The 21240-nt window shown below is 41.9% G+C and overlaps 2 protein-coding genes across 2 annotated transcripts in view; both read right to left on the bottom strand.

Annotated features, from left to right (window-relative positions):
- Positions 1-9436: 9436 nt before the first annotated feature.
- Positions 9437-11958, bottom strand: LOC135344949 (capping protein inhibiting regulator of actin dynamics-like). Its single transcript, XM_064542244.1, has 7 exons — positions 11818-11958; positions 11410-11658; positions 11034-11273; positions 10896-10943; positions 10676-10843; positions 10464-10584; positions 9437-9613 (listed from the first exon to the last, which is right to left on the bottom strand). Exons 1-7 carry the CDS (start codon positions 11920-11922, stop codon positions 9516-9518), a joined length of 1029 nt encoding a protein of 342 aa, XP_064398314.1. The 5' UTR covers positions 11923-11958; the 3' UTR covers positions 9437-9515.
- A 5844-nt stretch (positions 11959-17802) lies between these two features.
- Positions 17803-21240, bottom strand: part of LOC135344944 (ran-binding protein 10-like) — a 28382-nt gene continuing 24944 nt past the window's right edge. Inside the window, exon 9 of the mRNA XM_064542236.1 lies at positions 17803-17965. Coding sequence (XP_064398306.1) covers positions 17883-17965 — 83 coding nt within the window. The 3' untranslated portion in view covers positions 17803-17882. The remainder of the gene's footprint in view (positions 17966-21240) is intronic.

Genomic DNA, 21240 nt, shown 5'->3' with positions numbered 1-21240 from the left:
TGGGCGGATCTAGCGGAGGACCTCTGGTTCCATGCTTATCCCGACCTGGATGACAAGACACTCGCAGCTGGACAACCTGCAGATCGCTTGAAAACCTGCTGTTTCTGCAACCCTGGAGCTGGAGTCCCCCAGGGCCACATATTCACTGGAGCAGAGCAGGAAGAGGAAGCTCAGGAAGAGGAAGCTCAGGTTGGTCCCAGTATGTCTGACCAAGGTTACTCTTGTAGAAAAACTGATTGACAGCAGGATGGAACCACCAATAATAACAAGGCCCACAACGACGAGATACAAATCTGTGTTGGAACTGCGGAAAGACGGCTCCGTAAAACCCTAGTCACGCTATCTTTTCTGATCGACACAGGGGCCCTGATGACGCCTGGGATGACATGCAACACGGGCCATGGTAGGAGTTGATGGGAGTCCGTTGACAGTGCATGGACAAGCAAAAGTGGACACCATTATCCAACAAGAGTTGTCGTAGTTAGTCCTCTTGATTTTTTGCGAGAACGTATCAATGCTAGTCGCGAGAGGCTTCATACTCAAGAGGCTTCATACTCATGAGTATGAGTGATTAATTTACATGGAACACTATAAAATTTAAAGCAATAAAATAAATGTTGACCTGGTGGCTGTGTGTTTGGTAAAGGTGAGGAGGAAGATGACCACGGGCCATGGTAGAGACTGTGCATGGACAAGCAAAAGTGGACACCATTATCCAACAAGTTTTTGCGAGAACGTATGTGCTTGACAATGCAGTCTCATGGTTTGAAGATAGTCGCGAGAGGGGTGGCCCTTCATACCTCAGTATGAGTGAATGGAACACCATAAAATTTAATAAATGTATGAAGAAGTGGCTCAACTCAACTCAATGACCTGGTTGGCTGTGTGTTTGTTGAAGGTGAGGAGGAAGACGACCGCTAGCTTCGCACACGAAGAAGCTTGTGAGTGATAATTATTATTAAACTAAGTTATGTACATTATGTAATTATGTACATAATTATGGCTGAGTGGACAAAGATTAATGAGAAAACAGTACTGTGGTGGCAAGCTGTGGTGGCACGTTTGTGGGACGTTATTAACACATTGAATACAGGTGAGGAACATTGAGAAACCCCGAGCAAGCAGTTATGAGCCACCCATAGTCCAGCGGAAGTTTTGTGTCACCTCTAAATTGTACCATGTAAAATGACAACGTTTCCTCAAGCAACCAAGATGCTCAAGCAACCAAGATGGAGAAGTTGACCAGTGGCAGGAGCTGCGGCATCGCAACATCGTGGAGAGGCTCCGATGTATGATGAAACAGCAGACCAAAGAAGAACCTCTACAACATGTTAAAAAGAAAACTCACTTACAAAAATGTTGTTCAATTAAGTCGCCGGTGGTCACATTCTCTGGCAGTGGTACTTTTTACACCTCACAATACAGCTGTTCCACTAGTACTATTTTTAAGTAAACGAGCCCATTGACTCTAGCTTGGGCCACTACTATACACAAGGTACAACACTCGATAAAATTGTTATGGACATAAAACTATGTAACAGCATATTATGTAGCATTCAACATTCAGTCGGCATTCAGTCGTGTTAAAAAGCAGCATATGCTCACATTTTTCACATACTTAACATACTTAGGAACCCCCCTCCACAATGGGATGCTCTATTTGTGGTTTGAATTATATTATCTTGTCATTTATCTTGTCATAAAAACTCTCTCCTGATGCTGTAGTTTTTGATCCTGAGGTTAAATGCCCCGCTAAAAACAATACGTTTTGTTCTACTTTGGTAACTGACAGTACAGCTAAAGCGTACCCACAAATTGGTGTGATGACTTCTATGATAATTACCTGAAATAGTTTGCCCTAGGAATGATTAAGTTTTTAATTGAGTTTTCCAACACATAATTTTTTAAAACTCCAGGTGTTTCTCCTGATGCTGTAATGTAGTTTTTGATCCTTCACATGAAGAAAAGTTTGGGGTTAAATGCTATCACTACGTGCTAGTGCTAAAAACAATACGTTTTGTTCTACTTTGGTAACAGACAGAGGTTCACCTACCCACCCCTATTACAGGCTATAACTATAACCGAGAGAAATTGGTGTGATTTGGTGTGATGACTTCTATGATTGACTTCTATGATTGCCTTAAGTTTTCGATTTTTCCAACACATAATTTAAACCAACACATAATTAACTCTAGGCTGTAGTTTTTGATGCTGAGGTTAAATGCCCGTAGAACTATCACTACGTTTGAAGCAGCTAATACGTTTTGTTCTCAGAGGTTCGCCTACAGCTAAAGCGTACCCACCTGGCTATAACCGAGTGTCATAGTTTGCCCTAGGAATGATTAAGTTTTCGATTGAGTTTTCCATTTCTTAGCACCTGAAATAGTTTGCCCTGTACATGTGCTAGGCTGAGTGACACATAAAGAAAAGTACATATAATTATAAGAACATACATGTATACATACGTATGTATACAATAATTATACAATATCTTACTCTCATTCATTCAGTCGTCAACATCTTCTTCAATCGATACATCTACGCTGGTTGAAAGTTCAATAACCAAGCGCAAACTGAAACTATCATTGAAAGTGGCTGGCAATCTTGAAATTCTTCTGAAGGGAGTGACATATCTAAAAATCCTGAAACTTTAGTGAGTTCAACCAGAGGTGGGTCAAAACTTTCATGGTGTTTATAGTTACTACTACTTTGCAAATAAAAGTCATCGATAATAGCTGCAACTTTTCTTTCAAATGTTGATACATCCATGTTGCGACGTAAACTGAACTGAGTTTTAATTACAAGATGTTGTTTTTTTTCCCAAGGAATCTTCTAGTATTCTAGCTGAGAGAGCAGCATCAATGACATTGCCACATGTGTTGGGCCTGTAGTGTGTGCATAATTACAGTACTCTGTCACAGAAAACTTTTACTTTTACACTTGTCCACATGGCCAGTTGTGCAGTGTGCAGTGTTCATTGTTAGTGGTTAGAAAGTGGTGCAGGAATGTACCCCAGTCATAACCCCAGTCATAACTATATTAAAGGTAGGTTACGAACCGCACATAAAGTTTTTGAGACAAAAGTTTCTAGGAACGTGAGACTCTCCAGCGAAAATGATGCAAGTTCCCCCTCTATATCGTTTTTCACTGGTGGCGTGTCTATGTCCATTTTATTTTGTTTGTCGTGTAGTGTTTCTGACGATGTTTCCACCAAGGATAACAGTAGACAATACATGGATTAGAGTGTTTTTTACGGAGTGACAGTGACAGGATCATTGATCATACCTAAAACTAAGACGCCTGTTTTTAGGGTACTAATTTTGGCGGATTTGTAGCATATCTCAAAAGACCCTTCCCAACATTTTTCTTTAAAAATCTAGTCGACTATTTCCTACAGGTAGCCCTAGCAACCCAAGCACAGGGGCCTACACTATAATACCTACACACATGTAGTACATGAATACACTGGGCAACCCAACTAATTTACACATATTATTGTTAATTACAAATTCGCTAAAATTAGTACCCGTTTATAGTAAGACCGTTTATAATAAGGTAAACTATCTGCACTATCTACCTATCTGCACTATCTACACAATTTACACATGACTATAGTTACATTTGCGTGCATATCTATAATTATGTCTCCGATCTAGAGCAATCAGTTTAGCATCAGCTCTGCATCAGCTCTGCAAGATCTTGCTATGATTGGGGGGGGGGTGCTAATGAGTGAAGCATAATTATGTCGAGAACATACAGCTTTATAGAGTAGAAGAGGGTGCTGTTAGACGGTACCAAGCCATTTTTCTGCACTACCATTTAATTGAACAAACTTACGTGGGTGATGTAGTAAATTCAGTGATATCTGTTAAAACACGAGTTACCGTTTATGTAATTGCAGTGGTCTTATAAAAGCTAGCAAACAAAGCACTGCCACTGGGATTTTTTGCTTACCATGGTTGTAGACAATTTTGCTCCCTCAAGAATACTGCAAGATGGGGGCGTCAATTTTGATGTCTCAAAATCCCCCCTTGTACTATGCTATACCCAATGGCAGATTTTTTCGGAAAGGGTTATTTCCGTGGGGTTAGCTTCTCTTGGCTGTCAACGTCTTAACGTCGGAGTCAAAGCTATATATCCAAACTATAATTTTCTTGCACGTGTTGTCTCCCAATCAAGGAGTGTTGATTCATTGCTGGGTTGATGATTTACACATGGAAGAATGACGGTGACGTCATCCCGCTTCCGATTTTGGCGTTTCGTTCTTTGAAAACATTCTTCATTACAATAAATCCGTACTACCGTCAATAAATTATTTTGTGTTTCCTATATTTTGTGTACATAGGGTAGGGGGTTTGAGTATAATATTTTATGTACATAGGGTAGGGGGTTTGAGTGTATTCGCAGTTTGAGGAACAAACATTCGTTGGCATTCTGGTATGTATCGATCGACACAATTGAGTCAGGAGCACGAAGTACATGTGTCCCCTCGATCACGATACTTCAGGGGGAGACTTGCCTGTCCTATTCCAGTCGATATGTAATTAGGTGCTTAATGCTAACCGCGGGGGGCCCCTCACCTAACCACAGTCACATGAATCCCGGCAGGGTTCAAAGGGCACGTGGCTCGCTTTGGATATGACTCACTATTCTCTGATCGTTTTTACGCATGTACGGTAACCTGTTACTGCTTGTTCAGTGACACTCGCTTGAGAAAGTATGTATACAGCACTGCAAACTGATATCATCACAGCATGCAAGCAGGAGGCAGTAGAAAAACACTACAATGCCACTCCAATTGGAATTGCATGTGCTTGTACAACTTTACCCTTGCCAGTCAATTCACTGACCAAACTCAGAGATTTTCAGACAATTCCTGCCTCTCAACAAAGTGTTTATCTGGAAACTGTGTCTTTCACGAACTTGACAATTGACGTTTCCTTTTCACTGCAGATCCAGCACCCTTGCGTCGACCCCACCCCAGCAGAAGCTGGAACTCAACAAAAGAGTCCAGTTGATCCTCCACTTGCACTACACTACTCATGATTGATTATTGTATGCATTGCGTAATGAGGAACAAGCTCGTGTGCAACGTCGCTTTTATCATCTGACAGGATGTCACGTTACTTTGTGCGTACAGTGTTTGTGTAGAAGTATCGGTAGAAGTATCGGTAGTTCGACACTCTTCTTTTCACAGTATGGTTTTGCTTACACATAATTTACAAGGTCATAAGGTCACCAAGTTCATTCAGTAGCAGGATGTCAAAAGAAAATTTGAGTATCAAACACGTGGTTTAGAGCCTAGTGGCCTGCATTAGCAGTTAACAACACCAAGAGTCCCAAAATAGTTTCCTTTCTGGATAGAGGAGAAAGGATAGAGGTGGAACTGGGGACTAGATCTGCTGTGGCACGGCTAGCTTTCTTCTCAGAAAGTGCGGCTGAGATCGAGGCTAGGCTTCAGCGACTAGTAAAACCTAGGGGTTACTTAGCATGTCTCCTTTTATTCCGAATTAATATTGTCTATTGTAATTGATTGGTTTCTACAGTAGCTACAAACACGGTAAGTAATTAAACACAGTAAGTAATTAACCTCCAGTGGTCATTTTCAAAAATTCGCTGTGTTGGAGCTATGTGCACGCTGTAGGTACCAGCACATGCGCATTGAGCTGCTCTCTCACGTACGCTTCGTACAGTAATGTCGAAAGAAAAGTGACCGTTTGATAATGTTTCAAGATTTCTAGGCAGTGAAAATATATGGCCTTGTTGCGGGCAGATCAAAGGAAACGCTGTGCTGCCATATGGCACAGCTTGAACTGTGCCACTATCTAGACTGGTTACCTAAAGCCCACTCTCCACCCAGTAACCTGACAAATAGCAAATGCACAAAGCTATGTTTTCTCATGGGAGCGTCATAAGTGAAAATTACTGAGTGTGTTGTGTGTTAACCCTTTCCCCATTTTAATTAAAACAATAAAATACAACAATTCTTTACACTGATCGCGCAGACCCATCTGTTAGTTACCTAGCAACTGACCACCCCCACTAATTAGCAATTGTTTACAAATATTTTATAGGGCCTAAATAAGTGTTCTTAATGTTCTCAATGTTCTCACGGTGACATCTGCGAGGTCGTAGCCCTTCTTCACCAAGTTCAATGGTGGCTCATGATGTCCACTGCTGTACTAACTAGCCTAAATACACATGCTACTCTAGACTGGGTCCATCGCAAGAGCTTCTTCTATTGAGGTAGCCAACAAGTTATAGTGGTGACACATGCACGAGTGCCACATGGGATATATTGGCTCAAGAGTGAGCTGTGTAACAACTGCATTCCTTGTTGCATTCTTTTCCGTGTACACATCACTCCTTTTATAGGACTTGTGGTCGACTGTAGAATGCACCAGACGCATGCATGCACTAATCAAAACTACACCTGAGTTGTGGCACTCTACCAGTCATGACCAAGTTAGCTCCGACCAGACCATAGTAGGCGTCATGACCAAGTTAGCTCCGACCAGACCATAGTAGGCGTAGACAGTGTAACAGTGTGGTTGGAGGAGTTGTCACTGGTCCAGAAGCACTAAGTTTGAGATGGTCACTGTTACTCGAGTTATTAAAAAGAGTAATACTTCAAGCCCGTACTTGGGGTAGAATGATCGTGTAATGACCTTCCTCCTCTTGTTAGGCGGTGTTGTAGTAGTTAATGTTGTTTCCATCTTTGAGGCCTCTCACTATCCTGGTATCTTTGACGGTCGTACTTTGTGCAGTAGTCAAATGATGAACTGCATGTCCACATTAGCTGTCGATCATATCATCTTCTGTGACTATCACAACCAAATTGTTTGCCATGACGAGCTTCAGATGTCTCCTGGCATGTTATTGTTTGACTGGAGGTGGTGGTAGTGACTGGAGTGGTGGTAGTGACCAAGTTGTCGAAGAACGAGTGTCAACCATACTGATGAGCTCTCTGAACCAAAATTGTCTGGTGCCACGAAGTACTCTGTCGGCCTTCCTCATCCCCTGCCGTCACCTGAGTGCTGCTAAATGTAATTCTACCGGCTTGAAGACGAGCAAAAAACCGGTGGTTTTCCGATGGTTACTTGCGTTCTCAGTGGGAAACAAGTTGGGAATCAATCGTAGGACTTTGCAAATCTTGAATCGACTGATTTCTTGCTCCATTCTTTGCTGTGTAGGTGTAGCATTAGGAATAATGTGGACAAGTGGGCTCCATATAATGTGAAGTGTTTGCTAAGTCACCATCTTCGGCTAGTAGAAAGTATAACAGAGGGATTGTTGATTGTCCTTTCGCACCACTAACACATCTTCTGGCAGTGGTGGTAGGTGGCCTAATCGATAGATTCATCTCTTCAACTTGTGTGAGACCCTACATTTTTAAAAACTTAAAAATTAATGTGCACACCGTTAGTTTAAAATACACATCCGTAATTGTGGTGCCAGTAACTGAGCCAGTACGTAGTGTTATAGTGTCCGAGTAGATTCGCTTGCAGCAAGCACATTATAACCTTGAAGTGCAGCTGTTGAAAGTTTTGCTTCTTGAATTGAACAGCAGATTGTTCAAATAGAGGCATATCTGGATTCACATCTCTCTGCCTCTGTCTGTCTCGTTGCCTGCCTGGCCTCAGGAGCATGGCTAACGTTTTGGCTAACGTTTTGGTTGTATTTACCGGAAGCCTGCCTGGCCTCAAGAGTCTCTGTAATGAACGAACAATCGGCTAACGTTTTGGTTGTAGGAAATAGCATTTTGCTGTAGGCGTGCCCTGTCGATATTAAATTGCAGTTCTGCGATATCAGAAGCAAAAATGTGAGCATGAATATCCACCATAATATATTTTGTAATGAAATGTGGCCCCCCCCCCCCCTCCCCTGTCAATTGCACGAAAGTTGTTGTGGTGGCAGTATACTTTCCTTACTCTGTCGAATCGCCTCCCTCCTTCAATGTCACTATCACTTTCAATTGTGATAAAGCAATGATTCGTTTGCTGCAACCTACGTGGGTACATTACACAACGTTGAATACAGCTAACAGGTAAAGGGTTTTTTATTTCCACAGACCCCCAAGTGCCACAGACCCCCAAGTGTTCCTAAGTGAATTCAAATGAGCTTCCTCACAGTAAAACAGTTTACACTGTGCATACAACATACCGTAGGTCAGAAATCCAGCACGCCTCTCTTTGAGAGGCAAACGCCTCAAACAAGTAGATGTGGACGTCAAAAAGTGATTTTGCCGATAGGGTTGAGGGTAGTTCCGTTAACGGTGAGTACGCAAGGTTGTTCACCTAGGTCTTTGACAAACTGTGGTCCAGCAAATTGCTTCTCCATAATGCGTTTTTGCCTGAATGTTGATCCTGATTGGTATCACAGTGATAGGAGTGGAAACTGATCGAGTGCCAGTGGGGGGTTTCAATCTTCTAGCAGTTTTTTCTCCCTCCATCGTGGAAGTTGTTCCCACGTCCAGGGCATGTGGGTGTGGCAGTAGTGCGAACCTCATTGACGGTTGACATGTGTGTTGTATGTGTTGTATGTGATTTTTAATCCCAAATTGTCGAGAGCTGCAGGGCTTGGAGGTTTTGGTGCAGTAAGAGGTCAGCCATTGTTGGTGCCATGCATGGAAGTCAGTTCCTCTGTCTGTGTCGAGATCTACGTAGGTCTCATGAATATCAGTATTGTTTAGTTGCATGTCCAAGTTGATCAACTGCCAATCCAAGTGACTTGATATCTAAATAGCACTCAATAATAATAATTATTATCACTAGCACATGTTCACTTACGTTCATAGTTCATAGTTCATCGGGTTACATATGTTCTTACACCAAGTACGTCACGGTTATTTCCGTAGGTACATGGATACAAGGTCGTTACTTATATACCCTGGAGCCTGTTCCCCACGACTGGCGCACCCCCCTGCAAGTGGGAGTCCATGTCGAGAGTCTGCCATCGTCGAGCCAACCTCTCACACCCAGTGGGGGGGTGCGCCGACTTCAGTTGATGTGATCCATAGCGAAGATGGATATGCCTGTGCTAGGAATGGTATGGGAGGCAACAGTCCGCGCCCAACAGCCCTAGCCGACGGCCACAATGGGACCGGAATGTGCAGGGGCGCTGAAGTGGGATATGCGAGGAAGTGGGAATGCCACACAAGACGGTAGGACCGTCGACAGCCCTGGTGAACCTGATTGATACGGACACCCAGCACGGCAAGACTACAGTTGCAATTGTTGATGAAACGGTCTGCACAAAACGGGATCTGCTTGGCCACCTACAACACGCTTGTAAAGTACCTCGACCTATGCAAAAGAACTTTTCCATCATATTCGTCTCAATCGGGTATTTGTTTGTGCAAGATCATAGCCAAGTGTTTTGGAACTAGATCATCAAAGATCTAACGTGATCTTTGAATAAAGACTGTTCAAGATCATAAGGGATCAAATTGTAAATAAATCATGTCACAGAAACAAAACTGAAATTATATAAATAAGTAGTACATGTAGCCAGTTTCACTGTATAATTATTGTCTTAACATCTCGGCATTTTTGATTTAGACTTGCTATGAGTTTCACTCTGTCATAACCTCTGTATTTGAAGTCCATACAATCTGTAAAGATATAAATATGATGTGTGAATGCATGAACAGTAAAAGTGGAAAGAAAATGCGCGATATGTACTAGTTAGTTAATGCATCGTTGCGAGTGGTTCGCCTTGAGCTACATGAGCTTCTCATTCTCACTACATGAGCTTCCGCTTGCCAATAATATCCATAGAGCACGAGCGTAAAACGGTGCATTAACTAGCTGGTTTGTGGTTTGTAGTTTGCAGCTACCTCGTATATTATAGGGAGTAGTATATTATAGGGAGTAGAGTAGGAACCTTCCATGCATATGAACAGATTTTGTTATTCCTGATTCTGGCAATGGCCTTCAATGTACTGGTAAGCAAAACTAGCCTTTACGATAATGAAGCGTAAGATAGCATTGCTAGAAGCAGGGAGGGTGTGCAAAACCACAAGGTATTACACGTTTGATCCTTAAGTTGCTTCTAAAGTATCCTACATACCACAAGTCAAGGTATATATAGTGAAGAAACGCGTGAGACATACTACCTGTGATCTATACTGTAGTGTAGAGGAAAATACTCGAAACCAACGTAAACATACTTCCTCACATAAAGTTTGTGGAATGTGGCTAGCCTAGCATGCATGTGGAACTCTGACAGCTGGCGGGGGATGTATATACTGAACAATGTTGTACTGATTTTGGAACTACTCAACTCCTCCGAGGTAGTATAATTATTACGACTATCGAGCTCACTATTACGATGTGCTCACTATTACGATGTGCATTACGATGTGCATTATTTGGGCGTGCATTGGAATTTAACATATATACATCTATATATTGTTATATAAATGATGTTAGAAATGATGTACACCTGAGTAATACACTTACCATATAGACGCTGCACCCTCTCTGGGTCTAGGGTGGGTTTTATAGACTTGTTCCCATGAGTCTTGTGGTCCTCCTTAGTGAAGAGATGGCTTAAAAGGAGTCGTCCATACGCTAAATAGTCCTTCCCAAACAGAGTCAGCAGGTTGATTCCATTGCATGTACAATTAACAATAATTATAATTATATAATGCTTATAGTAATTATACTCTTACCGTGTACTTAAGATCCTCCTTAGGATCCTCCTGCACCTGATCGCTCAGGGTGGTGTCAATGGTCCTCCCAGTTCCCCCACCCTTTTCTAGCCGTCTTAATATGCGGATAGTCGTTGCCAACCCTTCCTCCAACTTCAGAAGTCTCTTATCGAGGTTCACAGTTTGTGCCTGTAATAATAATTATAATAATGTAAGGTACCCTGCATGCACACAACATTACCTGAGACAGTCCAGAACAATTCTGCGATTGAGAACTGTGATCCATCAACTGCACACAAATTTGTACAACGTATAATTATATGCATGGTTTTATAGGTGATTGAGTATGATTGAGTAATCATGTATAAAAGCACTTTACCTCAGATTTTTCCTGCTTTAGTGCGTCATTCTGTCTCTCTCGCTCTCTCGCTTCAGAATCTCTTCTCTCTCTCCTACGCTCCTCTTCTTTCTTACGCTCCTCTTCTCTCTCTTCTTTTCTCCTACGCTCTTTCCTACGCTTCTCATCATTCCTCCTACACTTTCCTTTCTTCATCTTCTTTTCTTTAGCTTCATCATCAGAAAATGGATTTGGATCATATTCATTTTCTGAGCCTGAAATCTTTAAAAAAAAGATGTATAAAATATTATTGATATACAAGCAGGATTAGCTATTATATAGGCACTATAAGTAATTGCATGCATAATGGGCTCAACTTTAGTGGTACTGTGAAGTATTTAATTAATTATCAATTCACCTGTGTGGGGGATGCACAATTTTCTTCTTCACTGTCGCTCACAAGTCTCGCCTTCTTTACCTGCTTCTTCTTACTTTCGTCAATTGACAAAAATGTCACAGGGTAGTGATTGTTTTTGTCTTCCAGCATTAGCTGCTTTCCTCTTACAAAGTCGTTTTCTTTGATGTCTCCATCTTCTAGGCTTAGCTTATAAGCTTTCACGGAGTGCAACTTGTTTGTTTGTCTGGTTGCACACCACAGTAACATTTTCTGTAACAGGTATAGTAAATGTATATATAGTTATATGCATGTATACATGCAGCTATAATTATATTATTATTAGGATTAATATAGGATCGAATAGACACGTAGATCGATCGATCTATATATAGCTAGCTAGCTGTCATTTGATATAGTAGAAACACTTACTGGTGAGGATTTTCTCTGAGAGTAGATCACTAGTATTGTCCTGGTTGTACCTTGTAGTAGGTTTCCTAGATCTCTTTGGTGGCATGTTGGAGCAAGTTGAAACATGTGCTAGGAAAGTGCTAAAAAATTGTCCTGTCCAATGAAATGTTTCGAAAGGTGCGCATACTACAACTGCGCGAAAATGTTCACTTTGTATACATGTGCTTTAATAGTGAACTATAGCTACATGCAGCTATACTAAAATAGCTCGATCACCCACAAAATGAACAGAGGACCATACAAGAGGTACCTGCTGGATCCATCACAACCTATACCCAAGACAACTAAATGGAGAAAGAACCGAACAGCTGTTTCCAGGTATATATACATGCATGATCAATAATAATGATTGTCTATGTATACTCATACAGTTACACACTGTTTTAGAACACCCCCTCCATCCATTCATAATTAAAATTATGCAGTGATATGAACAGAAGAATAAGTGGCGATGACAGCAATGATGGAGTGAGTACTAGTGATACGACTGATCGAGAAGCGAGTGGCGATGACAGTAATGATGGAGTGAGTACTAGTGATACGACTGGAGGAAATGATGGAATGGGTGATATGAACGGAGGAGAGGACGGAATGAGTGATATGAACGAAGATCGATCTGGAGTGAGTGGCAATGACGACATGAGTGATCAAGATCAAGCACATAGTGACGAGTAAGTCGATTATAATTATCGATCTGGAGTGAGTGGCAATGACGACATGAGTGATCAAGATCAAGCACATAGTGACGAGTAAGTCGATTATAATTATCAATATTGCGTCCGACATCATTACACATTTTCAAGTATGTACAGCATTAAGTGCATTACACATTGTAAATAAAATGAATCGTCAAGTCAATGAAGTTCATAGTATGAACACTATGATCGCTATACTCTACATCATAGTATAGACCTTCCCCCAGTATTATTTGGAATCCAAGTAAATTCTTGGGGAAAATTCTTGGGGAAAGGTTCATCAGCTTCTTCCTATTATATACAATAATTATAGTTAGATCTATATACGTCTTTGCGCGTAAAACTTGGAAAACATACCTCATCACTTAGGTCATCACCAACTTCTTCTTAAAATAATTATAATTATTTCTGTCATACATAGTAAATTACATCACTTACATCCGAACCATTGGAAAAAAGAGATTCTGAGCCTGCGTCTGACGATGCGTCAGAGCTAGATTGTTCGTTAGGATCTTCAAATAATGTATGTGAGAAATATATATTAGTAGATGCATGTGCATAATTTATTAGTATGTGGACTTACCTTGTGTTAGTTCTGGCATTATAGGCTTTGGCTCATATGTGCTTGATTCAAAAAAGAGCCCAGCTAGCACAATTAACTTTTTTCATGTGTAACCCACAACTTAAACCACAATACTATAGAGCAGTATGCATGCATGCATGCTCATGATTATGAACTGATGATGACTTCGAAGAAGAATCTGAAGAGCCAAACTCTGTCCCTATCGAGCCACAAAGTACCAACTCGTCAAGTTCGCAAACCAATTCAGCAGTCTCCATTCAAGAGTTGAGTTTTGTCGTTCTTGCGGTATAGAACTTCAGAGGAATCGAAAGTGCTCTTCTGGAAGCTGTTCGCGTTCTGAACCAAACAGCCTGATCCTAATCCCACCAGAACAAGCACTTCAAAGAACCATTGAATGTAAATGCTTTCGTATTATTGCATACATGACTGCTATATAATTATATACTACACAGATAATTGGGAGAAGATAAAATCTGATCATTACACAACACAAGGAGTGATTGGGATTGTTTTTAATACTGATGGAGTAACCCCATTTAAGTCTTCCCGTCTCACCATTTGGCCAATCTATATTGCGCTACCTCCACAACTGCGAATGCTGAAGCGAAACATCATTACATGTCTGATCTGGGTTGCCAAATCGAAACCCCCTATGCCACTTTTCTTGCGTTATTTTGAGCAGATGTTGCAAAAAGTTAATTCAACTGGTCTTACTGTCAAGACTCCAGATGGTACCAACTCTCTTTGGTGTGTTTGATTTGGTTGCTAAAGCTCCTATCTTAAATATGCATCAATTTAATGGGAAGAATGGCTGTGCTTCATGTTTACATCCAGGAGAGAAAACACAAACTTATCCTCCTGGAACTGAGTATACGTTAAGAACTACGCGATCGATGAAAGCAGATGGGGCTGAAGCTGACAGAGAAGGGAAAATTGTAAATGGAATCAAGGGATCGACTGTTTTAGCTTCTCTTGTGGACCTGGCTTCGGGATCACCTATTGATTATATGCATTGTGTGCTTGAAGGGGTGGTCAAACGCTTTATGGATAAGTGATGGATAAGTGGGTTAATTCCACTCACACACCTTATTATCTCAACAAGAAGCTTATTGACAGAATTGATGCCAGTTTTACTGTTCAACATCCTCCTCACGACTTCACCAGAGCTATTCAACAGCATAGAAATTTTTGGAAAGCTAGTGAATACCGTTCCTGGCTCCTCTTTTACTCCCTTCCTCTCCTTCTGACCTTTCTTCCACCACTGTACATCCATCACTTCGCTCTTTTAGTTTGTTCTATGCACATGCTACTCCAACCCAAGCTTACATCGTCACAAATAGATGCTGCTGAAGTTATTCTCAGAGATTTCGTGGCTCTCCTCCCTGAGCTCTATAATGAGAAAGACTGCACTCTCAACTCGCATCTTTTGCTCCACTTAGGTGAACACACTAGACAATGGGGCCCACTCTGGACTTTCTCCGCTTTCGGATTTGAGCATAAGAATGGGTTTCTGATGGGACACATTCACTCAACGCACAAAATTGCTGACCAACTTCTCTTCTCTCTTAATCTCAACAATACATTAGATTCTTTACAAGATGACATAGCAACTTTGGAATCAGAGCGAGTGCTGTCATTCTTGAATGCATATGCTTCTCCACAGAACAAACTAGGTCACACATTGTTTCCTGGGTGCTATGTTCTAGGTGATATTTACTGCCTTACTGTCGCGGAAGAAATGTGTCAAAAGATACAAGAAGTAACTGGCAATAGCCCCAGAGAAGTACGTAGCTTCAATCGAATTTACTACAAAGGAATGATACTTCATTCTCAGAACTATGGACACGTTGATGCGAAGAGAGACAGCACAATTTGCTCATTTCGGTGTAATGGAAAGGAACAATATGGCAGAATTGAGCAATTTTACATCGTGCCCTCGTGTACACTCGCAGCTATCAAGCTATTCTCACCCTCTGGTTCCCTCCTTCAAACAGCTGGTGTTTCTGGTAGAGCCATTCTTCAAAACTACCAGTCTACTGGGTGCTTTTATTGTTCAAATCAAGAGAAGTCAAACATCTACTATTGTAGTTGTTAGATTAGAATCGATTGTGTGTAAGTGTATACTTGTTGAAGCTAACTCCTCATCGTTCTCATATGTAGTCAAAATTCCAAATTATTATGAGTGTCATTAATATTTTGGGTGATCAAACATGTGTGACTGCAAGTTTATGTGCAAACGAAGGCATTCTGGGATCAGATATGGAGCAATATGATACAAATGTGTGTCATGAAAAAAACGCACACTACTGTCTGTCATTAAAACCAAAAAAAAAACTTGTCCGTGTTCATATTTAAATGTTAGTACGTTGCTTGGCACAACTTCTGGCTCCTCAAGCTCATAATATTCCTAATAATTATAATCAAAATGATTACCATACTAATAGAAATATTTAAAAGTTTACCTGATCGTTCTCTTCACTTGCATGTGCCATTTTTGTTCCTTTGTTCCCTTGTGTTCATTCAATGGACATGTGAGAGTCATGTGCATGGATATAACACCTTGTACCTTGGGCTACACAGTAACCATAATTACTACAATAATAATTGTAGTATCCTTAAACGAGAACTTTGAACTGTTCAAATAGCTTATCCATTCCATAATACGTATTACAGCATACAGGGGTACGATAGTGAGATAGTTAATTATTTGTTTGGATCTTGTCCAGAACGCTATGGATGTACTGTTAATTGTTACGTTTGGATCTTGTCCGAGACGCTATGGGTCCATCATCGTCGTCTAATTCTGTGAACCATGATTACAGTTATAGCGTATCCTACTATATAGCTCTTGTGGACAACTATATATAGGCACTTAATTATTTATAAATTAAATACGTACTTTACAAATTTGCGGCTGCTGGACTCGGAGGGGGGGTTAGGGAGGCTGCATGAAGCAATCATACCATCAGGGTTGTGCAAGCCATAATTAAATTATACATACATGGTTTGTGGCATATATGCTTGCTCCATCATTCTTGCTGCTATTAGCAGATACCTCATCACCTCGTAGTCTTGTTTGGGCTCAGACATGTCATGAATATGAAATACTAAAAATGAGAGCATGCAGATCTATACTTTGACCTGATCAGTAGACTATAATCATAACATTTTTTCCAACCCACACAAAATTTAATAGCAGCAGCTTGCTCAGATTGCATACTGCATGTGCAGTATAAGCATTCATAATTATGACAGCCATAATTATATGTGAGGTATATAGCATGATCGTGTCAGACCACCTCGATTTATTTTTATGGTCTGACACTGTTTCACCAATTGTTGTCACTCCATGCATGCTGCATGCATGGAGTATGTTCCTGTGAACCATTTATGCATTCAGGTACTAGAATTCATTTGATTAGCCAAGACTTAGACATCTTGTACTTTCTTTGAAAGAACCCATTCTGGGATTTTTCAGGGTACACCATACCTTTAGATCTCTTACACAATCACAATAAACCTTACCAGTTCACGTGAGGTCTAAGTTAGATTTTTCACTAGGGTACACCTGAGTTGTGGCACTCTACCAGTCATGACCAAGTTAGCTCCGACCATAGTAGGCGTTGACAGTGTAACAGTGTGGTTGGAGGAGTTATCACTGGTCCAGAAGCACTAAGTTTGAGATGGTCACTGTTAAAAGTACCTCGAGTTATTAAATAGCAACAATGTGGCCAAAGACAACTGACCTGAAAAGAGTAATACTTTAAGCCCGTACTTGGGGTAGAATGATCGTGTAATGACCTTCCTCCTCTTGTTAGGCGGTGTTGTAGTAGTTAATGTGGTATAGGCTGCAGTTTTGAGGAACTTGTTTCCATCTTTGAGGCCTCTCACTATCCTGGTATCTTTGACGGTCGTACTTTGTGCAGTAGTCAGTCTGGAAATGATGAACTGCATGTCCACATTAGCTGTCGATCATATCATCTTCTGTGACTATCACAACCAAATTGTTTGCAATGACGAGCTTCAGATGTCTCCTGGCATGTTATTGTTTGACTGGAGGTGGTGGTAGTGACTGGAGGTGGTGGGAGGTGGTGGTTGTGACCAAGTTGTCGAAGAACGAGTGTCAACCATACTGATGAGCTCTCTGAACCAGAATTGTCTGGTGCCACGAAGTACTCTGTCGGCTCTCATTCCCTTCCTCATCCCCTGCCGTCACCTGAGTGCTGCTAAATGTAATTCTACCGGCTTGAAGACGAGCAAAAACCGGTGGGTGAAATAATTTCCGATGGTTACTTGCGTTCTCAGTGGGAAACAAGTTGGGGAATGCCATGCTGAAATATCGATCGTAGGACTTTGCAAATCTTGAATCGACTGATTTCTTGCTCCATTCTTTGCTTAGGAATGATGTGGACAAGTGGGCTCCATATAATGTGAAGTGTTTGCTAAGTCACCATCTTCGGCTAGTAGAAAGTATAACAGAGGGATGTCCTTTCGCACCACTAACACATCCAAATCTTCTGGCAGTGGTGGTAGGTGGCCTAATCGATAGATTCATCTCTTCAACTTGTGTGAGACCCTACATTTTTAAAAAATTAAAAATTAATGTGCACGCCGTTAGTTTAAAATACACATTGTGGTGCCAGTACGTAGTGTTATAGTGTCCGAGTAGATTCGCTTGCAGCAAGCACATTATAACCTTGAAGTGCAGCTGTTGAAAGTTTTGCTTCTTGAATTGAACAGCAGATTGTTCAAATAGAGGCATATCTGGATTCACATCTCTCTGCTGTGTGTGCCTCTGTCTGTCTCGTTGCCTGCCTGGCCTCAGGAGTCTCTGTAATGAACGAACAATCGGCTAACGTTTTGGTTGTAGGAAATAGCATTTTGCTGTAGGCGTGCCCTGTCGATATTAAATTGCAGTTCTGCGATATCAGAAGCAAAAATGTGAGCATACCCTTTGTGCACACATGAATATCCACCATAATATATTTTGTATGAAATGTGGCTTTTTACCCCCCCCCCCCTCTCCCCTGTCAATTGAAGCCTGACCATAATTATTTGGGGAAGCTACACGAAAGTTGTTGTGGTGGCAGTATACTTTCCTTACTCTGTCGAATCGCCTCCCTCCTTCAATGTCACTATCACTTTCAATTGCAATGATTCGTTTGCTGCAACCTACGTGGGTACATTACACAACGTTGAATACAGCTAACAGGTGAAGGGTTTTTTATTTCCACAGACCTCCAAGTGTTCCTAAGTGAATTCAAATGAGCTTCCTCACAGTAAAACAGTTTACACTGTGCATACAACATACCGTAGGTCAGAAATCCAGCACGCCTCTCTTTGAGAGATGATTGGGCTAAGCTCTGCAAACGCCTCAAACAAGTAGATGTGGACGTCAAAAAGTGATTTTGCCGATAGGGTTGAGGGTAGTTCCGTTAACGGTGAGTACGCAAGGTTGTCGATATGTTCACCTAGGTCTTTGACAAACAGCAAATTGCTGTTTTTGCCTGAATGTTGATCCTGATGGTATCAATGTTCGAGACAGTGATAGGAATGGAAACTGATCGAGTGCCAGTGGGGGGTTTCAATCTTCTAGCAGTTTTTTCTCCCTCCATCGTGGAAGTTGTTCCCACGTCCAGGGCATGTGGGTGTGGCATTAGTGCGAACCTCATTGACGGTTGACATGTGTTGTATGTGATTTTTAATCCCAAATTGTCGAGAGCTGCAGGGCTTGGGCTTGGAGGTTTTGGTGCAGTAAGAGGCCAGCCATTGTTGGTGCCATGCATGGAAGTCAGTTCCTCTGTCTGTGTCGAGATCAACGTAGGTCGCTGGTTCGAAAGACCATCATGAATATCAGTATTGTTTAGTTGCATGTCCAAGTTGATCAACTGCCAATCCATAGCACTCAATAATAATAATTATTATCACTAGCACATGTTCACTTACATAATCAGTTCATAGTTCATAGTTCATCGGGTTACATATGTTCTTACAGCAAGTACGTCACGGTTATTTCCGTAGGTACATGGATACAAGGTCGTTACTCGTATACCCTGGAGCCTGTTCCCCACAACCCCCTCAGAGCGGGCAAGTGGGAGTCCATGTCGAGAGTCTGCCATCGTCGAGCCAACCTCTCACACCCAGTGGGGGGTGCAGTTGATGTGATCCATAGCGAAGATGGATATGCCTGTGCTAGGAATGGTATGGGAGGCAACGGTCCGCGCCCAACAGCCCTAGCCGACGGCCACAATGGGACCGGAATGTGCAGGGGCGCTATGTGAGGAAGTGGGATATGCGAGGAAGTGGGAATGCCACACAAGACGGAAGGACCGTCGACAGCCCTGGTGAACCTGATTGATACGGACACCCAGCACATAAGCTGGCAAGACTACAGTTGCAATTGTTGATGAAACGGTCTGCACAAAACGGGATCTGCTTGGCCACCTACAACACGCTTGTAAAGTACCTCGACCTATGCAAAAGAACTTTTCCATCATATTCGTCTCAATCGGGTATTTGTTTGCACTACGCCCGGATGTCATCCTCACTTCAGATGTGCTTTCACGTCGCACCAGGAGTGGTTTCTTGATCCACATTACAAGCAACATTACGGTGCTTGTGCTCTGTGGGGGAGCAGTTCAGTGCTTCTGTGATAACGCCGCGATGGTGGCGATTTTAAACTCTGGTACCAGTAAGACTTTCCCACTATAACATTTTTCTGTTCGCGGAAGCTTGTCACGGTCTATTTTTCCAGGTGTGTCCGTTGGCGGCCCGTGTTCTGTCACCAATCTCGGAAGAACTGGTTCGGCCCAACTGAACTGCCCCAACTTGGAGGGCCTCTATTTGAATTAGCAGCGTCGACGCAAAAAACATAGCCAAGAGTCAAAGCTTGCGTACAACACTTAAAAGTATTCCTGCGGGGCTACGTCTTTCGACCACTCCTCGGTGATCGAGGTGCACACCAAATCATCGAAGACGGACCCGTTTGTGTGCTCGTGGATCATCAGCATGCAGGTAGGTGCGTTAAAGCTCACCTCCGTTCGTGGAGAGGGCCCTTTGGCTGGTGTCGATCAGGCCACTGCAGCCACAGTTTCAGGATCAGTGCGACGACAACTTAGACCCTGGAGAGTGCGGCGTATCTCCATTATGCAACTCTCGTTGATAATAGCTTCGGACTAGCTAATGTTGGATAGGTAGGAGATGCTTAATTAATTTGATTGTTATTATTATGCCCTGTAGCTGTGTTTTCTGCGATATTATTTTAATTCGGTGTGTGATGGGTTGGCGACATGTTGGGGTGGGCACCCGCTGTGTGGGTGAAGGTCTCCTCTCCTGTCCAACCCTTTTATGACCTAAGTCATCGGGGGTGGGGCTTCCAGCTCAGCACGAGTTCGTAACAGTGTAGTTTGTATGAGGTACGTAACAATGCAGACGTTTAATGGAATTAAATGTAGCAAAGGGGGGTCGGCATATTAGGCCACCTGTCTAATATCGTACCGAGAGTGGAGTAGCTGCTTCAATCATTTTTTCCCACCCACCCTGTCCTTTAGGGTTGTTGGTTTTCTAGTTGTTCAACTAGTCGTGATCAGTCTCCTTCACTAATGGCCCAAGTCATCGGGGGTAGGGCTGCACTTCCAAAACCACACTTTTGGGGGAGTGGACCACTTGATGTCCTGGATCCTGTTATGAGGTTCGTAACAGTGTAGTTTGTACGAGGTACGTAACAATGCAGACGTTACTGCTTTTTCTGAAAAGGACTCCTCAGGTAGCTTTTTAGCAAAACAGCATTAAATTGAAGATGAAGTGTACTGTATACAACTCAGATTTATTTTACCTTTTTTCACCCAAAATGTATTGTGGACATAAATACCATTAATTTGATAACACTATTACCATGGTTACTATCTTGTTGTGTGCGTTAGCTGTGACCAATAATGACTGGAAATGCAGCCTCCAATACTACTTCAATGTGATATCTAATAGAAAAAAGGTTAGTATTGGTATGAGGTCATTCTAGCTCAGATTACATGATAAAAATGCTGAAAAATGGAGAAAATTAATCATTCATAAGTACAAAATACATGAAAGCAGCTCTAAAATACTATA

This window comes from Halichondria panicea, chromosome 12 (genome assembly GCF_963675165.1).
Source record: "Halichondria panicea chromosome 12, odHalPani1.1, whole genome shotgun sequence".
Classification (NCBI taxonomy): Eukaryota; Metazoa; Porifera; class Demospongiae; order Suberitida; family Halichondriidae; genus Halichondria; species Halichondria panicea.
The sequence above is the reverse complement of the archived record's forward strand: the minus strand, read 5'-3'. Positions and strand labels throughout refer to the sequence as shown.

What these genes read in the sequence shown, in the direction of transcription:
- LOC135344949 (XM_064542244.1), bottom strand. Translation starts at nt 11,922, where the DNA reads ATGTTTCAACTTGCTCCAACATGCCACCAAAGAGATCTAGGAAACCTA. An exon ending in CTCAGAGAAAATCCTCACCA is followed by an intron (nt 11,659 to 11,817) that starts GTAAGTGTTTCT and finishes TACCTGTTACAG; the next exon opens with AAAATGTTACTGTGGTGTGC. An exon ending in GAGGGTGCAGCGTCTATATG is followed by an intron (nt 9,614 to 10,463) that starts GTAAGTGTATTA and finishes ATATCTTTACAG; the next exon opens with ATTGTATGGACTTCAAATAC.